We start from the raw sequence: 7,519 nt of genomic DNA, 5'->3' as shown, positions 1-7,519 counted from the left end.
GAAATGACATATGAATCGTTACCTGTGGTCATGGCGTTGGACCTGATTTATCTGAAATTTTCATATACTTTTCTAGCATTTTCTATAATTTCGGAGCATTTTTCAAAAAATTTCTTGCATTAAACAACTAATCAATACCACAAAAATGGTTGGTAAACCTAAATGGTTTTTCTAAAAACTAATCCTAATTCTACCTAAATTATAATAAAAACAGTACCTAAATCGCTAAAATATCATTACTGCTGCATACACTAATTATAGAATGAAACATACAAAAAATTTAGAATGAGAAAGTTAAGAAATATTTATTACCTGCGGTTCGAATCCAAAATCCGGCAGAGCTTCGCCACTGCAACTCCCTCCCTCACCCCTCCTCTCTCCCTCCCCCTCTCTGGATGTCGTGGGAAGCAAATGAGAGGGGAGGGGGAAGCTCAGCCTTTTATATAGGGGGGAAGCCTGCCGCCCCCTGCCGGGCGGCTGCCTGGCCTACCGCCCCGCCACCGGGCGGCGGGTACCTACCGCCCGGCTGCCGGGCGGCAGCCTCCCCCAGAGGCCAAAATGCGATTAAAAATAAATTTTATTTATATTAAGGTCCCTACCGCCCGGCAGGAGGGCGTCAGGGGGCCGGCCGCCCCGCAGCCGGGCGGTAGGGGTATAAATCTGTAAATTATGAAACCGAAAATATATTTATGTAAAAAATGATTTAAAAAATATATAAAAAAACGCCTTGTCTGCTGTCACCGCGGACTGGACTGGCCCTAGGTGACGGCCCAGCAGCAAGGCACCACGCTCGCTCGGCCCATCTCGGGCATGCGGCCTGCGCTGCGCTCGCTCTCCTGCTCGCGCAGGCAAAGCCTCCACACCCTAGCCGATTTCGTCGAGCCCGTCCCACTCTGCTGCACCAACGCCCGCGCCATGGCGCTGCGCCTCGCGCCGCTCACGCTCCTCCGCGTCGCGGGCCTCCGGCCTCGCGCCTCCTCCCGTCTCGCCGCGCACCACCACCGCCTCCTCCTCTTCGCGGCGCCGGCGCGGCCGTGGCGCCTCCTCTCGCTCGCTGCGAGGCCGCGCGCGCTCGCCACCGCGGCGGCCGAGGCCGACGGCGCAGGCGACGGCTTCTTCGCGGAGGAGAGCACGTCGTGGGGTTCCCTCGGCGTGTCCGACCGGGTCGCCTCCGCCCTGCGCGGCGCCGGGCTCGCGAGGCCCTCCCTTGTCCAGGTAAAGGCTCTCGCGCGCTCCGCTGCTGCTGCTGGCAGCTGCGACACACGCCACGTGCTCGACGAAATGTCATAGATCGTGTCATCGTCTCACGCCTGTTTAACATCAGCCGTTCAACATTTTCTAGTTCGAAATTGTAACCCCTGGCATCATGCACCTAACATTGCAACCACATTATTATCTGGATAGGTGATTGAAAACACTAGAGGATTCAGGTGACATGACCATATATACCTTTGCCATTTGCAAACTGTTAGAAATTTAGACCCTTTTGCTACAAACTTACTTGTGTTGTCATCACTCTGAGAGACTTATCTTTATTGTTTTTTTTTGGCCACATAGTTGTGATTGGATTTGGCATTTTTTTTTACAACCACCTTCTGAATAAATATTTGATCAGATGGTAACATAATAGTAGTTTTACTTGGAGTTGTACGTTCAAACTGTCTTGTTCAGTGCCTGTTGTTGCATGAATGACACTTACACAAAGTTTAAAATGTTATGCAGGCAGCCTGTATACCACATGTTCTCACAGCGAATGATGTAATTGTTGCCGCAGAGACTGGCAGTGGAAAAACCCATGGTTACCTGGTTCCCTTGATTGAAAAATTGTGCTCCAAACCTTCTAGCACAGAAGATGATAATTCCCAGGGCACTGCCCCAGGGGCCCATGACATCATGTTGGTCCTTTGTCCCAATGTCATGCTGTGCGAGCAAGTTGTTCGCATGGCTAATTCATTGCTTGACGAGTCTGGTGAACCACTTAAAAGTGCTGCGGCTGTTTGTGGACCGAAGGTATGCTCTATCTGAAAACAGTGTATGCTAATTGATAGTATGGTAAACTCATTTTTTCCTTGTCCAACTTATAGATAAATTTATAATTAGACATATCACATTCCAAATCTGAATACCCATTTTAATAATCTTGACTTTGCGGTAACAGATCTGTTTCCTAATGTCTCTTTTATGTGATTAGCAGGGGCCTTTGTTTAAACTTTTAGCTTCCTATTGGAAGCAGAACTCTTACAGCACCTTGTGCATTGATGTAGCAGAAACTTATTCTGGTATAACTTATGGCCATGTTTTTCTTTATTTGCATTGGCAGGGTTGGCCAGCTGTACATCCAGATATTCTCGTAGCCACCCCAGCTGCTCTCTTGAATTATCTATTTGACTATGATCCAGAAAAGAGGCGAAGAGAGAGATTCATGCGTAATGTAAAATTTGTAGTAAGTACTCGAGCAAAACATTTCTTTTCTATCAAATTTATATTTTGTGTTTTATTTAACCATTATCTGAGTCTGCTTGGCAAAGCTATAATAGTCGTCTCGCCTTTTTCATTTCCTGTTGCCTGCATAAGAAATATCTGGAATTGCTTGTAGTTAAGAATTGAGTATCTCTGTAGTTTTTTCTGTTTGTGAGGATTTCTTAAATTTCCCTATTCGTGTGTCTGTTCCGTTTTAAGGCAAACATTTGAACGGCAGTACTTGGTCTTGCGACTACCAGAAAGTCCTAATAGTTGTATTTTTGGAATAGGTGTTTGATGAGGCAGACATGCTACTTTGTGGAAGTTTTGAGAACCAGGTCATTCGTCTTATCCATATGCTGAGATTTGATGAAAAGTTACTGTCTAGAGCACTAGATGCTGGAAAGGAAGTATCACCTGGGAGTGACGATGAATATCATGAGGATTCAGACTCTGAGGGTGCTGAATTCAGTGGTTCTGATGAGGAAAATGAAGGCAACCTTGTTCGAGATAGATCAGGCAAGGTGGAGAATAGTCCTGTTGGGGCACGCAAGGACTGGAGGAGGGTTAGAAAAATATATAAACGGAGCAAGCAGTATGTCTTTGTCGCTGCCACCCTTCCTCAGAGTGGCAAAAAGACTGCTGGTGGTGTATTGAAGCGAATGTTTCCTGATGCTGTATGGGTTAGTGGAACTTATCTGCATCGTCACAACCCCAGGTATCCACTTTGTTTTGACTAAAGGCCTTTAGATGCCCTCTCTGGTGAGGGTTCTTCTTTTTGAACTTCCTTGTCTATTTTGTTCAGCATGAGCATAAAATGGTATTCCTCTTCAGCATTACAATTAAATTGTGCCCTTTCTCTTATAAATCCCCAATTTGTTTTGTTTTCTTCATATCATATCCCCGCCTTAACTTCCACATATCTAATATATAATGTGTCTTGTATGCAGATTAGAGCGGAGATGGATAGAGGTCACTGCTGATACACAAGTTGATGCTCTTATAGATGCAGTAAAATATGGCCTAAAGAGTAAAGATCATGATGCACCAAAACGAACTATGGTGTTCACAAACACTGTTGATGCTGCCAATTCAGTCTCTGACATATTGCAGCGAGTTGGCATTTCATGCATCTTGTACCATCGTGAGAGTTCATTAGAGGAAAGAGCTAATAATTTGCAATCTTTTCGGGAAAATGGTGGTGTGCTTGTATGCACTGATGCTGCTGCCCGTGGGCTTGATGTCCCGAATGTTTCTCATGTCATTCAGGTATGTTCCAACGGTGCTGTTGCTAAATTAAATTTCTTGATGCCATCTACTTTGGCGTCAATATCATACTACTGAAATTTTCATATTATTATGGAAACAATCATGCAAATTATGCATACAAAATTGTTTCTTTGTCATATTGCTCGAGTAACCCAGCTACATTGTAATTTCTTTTGGGTGGTATAATCTCATCAGAAGGTTTATCTATTGTTCTTTGCTTCTGTAGGCGGAATTTGCTGCCTGTGCTGTTGATTTTTTGCACAGGGTGGGTCGCACAGCCAGAGCTGGCAAGTCTGGCATTGTGACCAGCCTATACACAGAGGCAAATAGTGATCTTGTAAGAGCCGTCCGTCAAGCAGAGGAATTGGCCCAACCAGTGGTAAGACTCTCTCTTCGTTCTTTTCATCATTTGGCATGGTTATAGTTTTTTTTTCCTTGAAAAGTGCTTAGATACAGAGTAACATTATGGTTGAACAGGAGAGAGCGTTTAGTAGGAAAAGGAGCTTCCGCAACAAGTTGAAGAAGCAAGCACTACAGAGACGGGAAGCGTCTCTAGCGTGACCAACTAAATTTGTAGAGAGGACAACGGATAGCTTTTTCTCCTTTATTCATTGCGTTCGGCTTGTTGCTCCAGCTCCAGCCCAACAGTACTTTTCTCTCACACCACTCCAGCTCCAGCCAGCCCAACAGTATTTTTCTCTCACACCACTCCAGCTCCAGCCTCCAGCTCCAGCCTGCCGAACGCAGTGATTGTTGGTGATGAATGTTTTTGTATTACATTGAGTGCTTAAGGATTGGAATATTTCTAAAGAGATAGTTTTGGATAGGAGCGTTTGGAGACTAGCTATCAATGTGCCTGAACTTTGAACTTATTTCTTTCGGGTTTCATCTCTAGCCTATCCCAACTTGCTTGGTGAAAAAAAGGCTATGTTGTTGTATTGAGTGCTGCAACATATATATTGGATGGAAGTGATTTTCCAGATGTAATGCGTTGAATCAATGACGAAAGTGTAGACTCTCTGTACAACTATGGCTGTGTTTAGTTCGCGAAAATGTTTGGGTTTTGGTACTGTAGCACATTTCGTTGTTACTTGATAAATAATGTTCAATCATGAACTAATTAAGCTTAAAAGATTCATCTCGTGCTAATCAGTTAGACTGTGTAATTAATTATTTTTTTCAACTACATTTAATACTCTATGCATGTATCCAAAAAATTTGATGTGACGGATACTGTAGGAAATTATTTGGGAACTAAACAGGATCGTATCCTGACTTGTCCTCAGCACTATACAAAATCCAGGCCCGATAACATGAGTGGACCGAGAAGGCGAGAAATGAAGAGGAAAAAAATTAGGAACTCTGCGTGCTCATGTCGAATGCTGTTGTTGCCACTTTGTTGTACGGCTGCTGACCAAGTCTTTCGTCAGAAACCTGCACGAAGTCATTAAAGGCGCTAACCTTATCAAATTCGTTGTAACCTCAGCAATCGACCATGCGTGCGTGCCCTATTAAGTACGTAATCAGCAGTTCTGATCGTGCCAGCCTTGAGCCAACGCTGGATGTAGTGTGGTTTCTTCTCTGAATTTTCACACCGCATCCTTCTCCAGCTCGATGAGATTTGCAGCTCTGTCGTACAGCATCCGTGACTGAATAAGGCTGAAAGAGTTTCTCTGCTTCGCCTGGCTCTTCTGCCTCCCAAAAGCAGCTTCGCACCATGACCCCGGCCGTTAATGGCAATGACTAGAGAAGGATAGGCTGTGCACGCGAGACGACAATTGGAAACGGAAGCCGTGGGAGCGGCGCCCTGCATCAGCAATTCAGGTCGCGGAGGGTACGCTCCACCGGATCCACCCGCCGCCCCTTCTCCGCTACGCCAGTACCGCCTGCTGCTCTTCCTAGAGTAGTAGTCGCCATAGCTCTGCATCTCCTCGCCCTCAAGCTGACAACCAATGGTGGTGGTGTGGTCACTCTTGAATGATGAGTGATTAACAATATCGTGTGGATTTGATGTATCTCTTGACTCGTGATATGCAGGTATAGAATGCGGCATGGCGGTCGACGGTGCGTGGCGAAGCTGACAACAAATTCAACGCATCTATGCCATGCAAGTCTTGTATTGTATTGAATGATGATCTTGATATGGCTAGAAATGAGATTGCTTTGTTGAAATCAAATGCCTATTTGTCATGTGGCTCTTGTGAGTCTTTGCAGGCTGAAATTGATAATTTGAAGTTGACTCACACCACATGTGTAGAACAACTTGAGCATGCTAGGGCTGAAATTTGTAGAATGCAATTTATGCCCTGTACCAAGTGCTCTTTTATTCTTGATGATAATTTTTGCTCAACTTCTTGTGATATTCATGATACTTTGCCTGATGTGAATGATAATGATTGTTTTTGCGGACTTATTTGCACATCATGTATTGACTTGGAAAATGAGATTTTAGCTTTAAAACAAATGCGCGATGATATGAGCGCCAAGTTGGTTGAGCACAATGAGACGAGTGCCAACCTTGAGAAGGAAATTGATCTCTTGCGTACCACATATGCAAAGTGCATTGAGAAGGAGCTGGATAATTTGAGAAGTGCTCCGTGTGGTACTTGTGATCGTCTCAAATTTGAGAATGAGTCTTTGAGCAAGAGATACAAGAGTTTGATTGCTAAGTCTTTTGATTCTCATATTTTTTGTCACTCCGGTGTTGGTGTTTTCAAAGTTGCTCCTTCCCAATCGGAGTTGACTTCTTCTGTTGAGCGTGAGTCTTTGGATGTTAACACTTCTGCTTGTGCTTCGGATAGCTCTTGCATAGCTATTCCTAAGCTTGTTACTTCTTCCAGTATTGCCCAAGATAATTCAGATGGAAAGAGTGCTTCTCACTTCTGTGGAGCTTATATTTCTAAACCGAAATTCCATTGCACCTTTTGCAAGAAAGATGGGCATACCGTTGAATTTTGTTTTTGCTGTGTCAAGCACGAGCGACGTGTGCGTGCCAAAGCTTTTAAGAAGTCACGTAGCCTTTCTCATGGCACGTGTGATTCAAAATCTGGCACCAAGTTGAATGTTGACGCTTTTTGCTCTATGTCCCAAGGGACTTCTCACTTGAATGAGAATGGAAATTCGTCCTCACGGACCGTGCCTCCAAATAGGCCTTTGTACCATTGCTCTTTTTGTGAGAAAGATGGGCACCAAGAGAGCTTTTGCTACCGTCGTGCAAGACGCTTGCGGCGAGCTCGTGCTTCTAGACCTATGGTTGTTCATTGCTTGTCTCGTAGCATGAACACTTGTGTGTCTAGTAAGAAGTCGGATTTTGTTGATGGATTCTATGACTTCTTTTCTAATAGGTTTGGCCATAACCGTGGACATGCTTCTATTTCTTCTTGTGTTGGTCCACGACGTGGTTCTCACGGTGCTTGTGTTGGTTCTTCTCTTAAGACCTCGAGGGATCATTGTCTTTTTGCTAATAGTAGCTCTTGTTCTTCCTATCGAGTTGCTTCTTGAGGTATGATTCCAAGAGTGTTTCAAAATCATCTCATTTAAACCAGTATTTGCATCATGCTAACCCACATGATAAGTTGAGTACATCTTTTACACGTATGGCCAAGTCTTGGGTTTCCAAATATATGCTTGCTAACCCTTCGGGATCCAAGACTCGGATTTGCTTATCTCCTTGTGTGTTAGGAACAGGGATGCGGGTGGAGAACATGAGCTCGAAGGGACTTGATCTTTTGCTTGAGGTGATGAAGACTTGATGGTTCTCCACACCGTTTGTATGGCTTTCATGAGTTTT

General features: G+C 44.4%; 1 protein-coding gene across 2 annotated transcripts; it reads left to right on the top strand.

Annotated features, from left to right (window-relative positions):
- Positions 1–783: 783 nt before the first annotated feature.
- On the top strand, positions 784–4,756 carry LOC120641843 (DEAD-box ATP-dependent RNA helicase 22-like). 2 transcript variants are annotated; one of them, XR_005662430.1, is made up of 9 exons: positions 784–1,215; positions 1,723–2,010; positions 2,321–2,443; positions 2,751–3,178; positions 3,411–3,729; positions 3,956–4,108; positions 4,207–4,335; positions 4,479–4,507; positions 4,667–4,756. XR_005662430.1 is itself a non-coding variant. In XM_039918125.1 (8 exons), the coding sequence occupies exons 1-7, from the start codon at positions 811–813 to the stop codon at positions 4,288–4,290; spliced, it is 1,800 nt and encodes a 599-aa protein (XP_039774059.1). In that variant the 5' UTR covers positions 784–810; the 3' UTR covers positions 4,291–4,335; positions 4,479–4,623. The 2 variants fall into 2 exon arrangements, 1 of the variants encoding a protein (XP_039774059.1); XM_039918125.1 differs by lacking the exon at positions 4,667–4,756 and having other exon boundaries at positions 4,479–4,623.
- Positions 4,757–7,519: the final 2,763 nt, after the last annotated feature.

The sequence above is a fragment of the Panicum virgatum genome, chromosome 7K (genome assembly GCF_016808335.1).
Source record: "Panicum virgatum strain AP13 chromosome 7K, P.virgatum_v5, whole genome shotgun sequence".
Lineage (NCBI taxonomy): Eukaryota > Viridiplantae > Streptophyta > Magnoliopsida > Poales > Poaceae > Panicum > Panicum virgatum.
Note: the sequence above shows the minus strand (reverse complement) of the source record. Positions and strands in the feature narration are given on the sequence as shown.

What these genes read in the sequence shown, in the direction of transcription:
- LOC120641843 (XM_039918125.1), top strand. Translation starts at nt 811, where the DNA reads ATGCGGCCTGCGCTGCGCTCGCTCTCCTGCTCGCGCAGGCAAAGCCTC. An exon ending in CGAGGCCCTCCCTTGTCCAG is followed by an intron (nt 1,216 to 1,722) that starts GTAAAGGCTCTC and finishes AATGTTATGCAG; the next exon opens with GCAGCCTGTATACCACATGT. An exon ending in TGCGTAATGTAAAATTTGTA is followed by an intron (nt 2,444 to 2,750) that starts GTAAGTACTCGA and finishes TTTTTGGAATAG; the next exon opens with GTGTTTGATGAGGCAGACAT.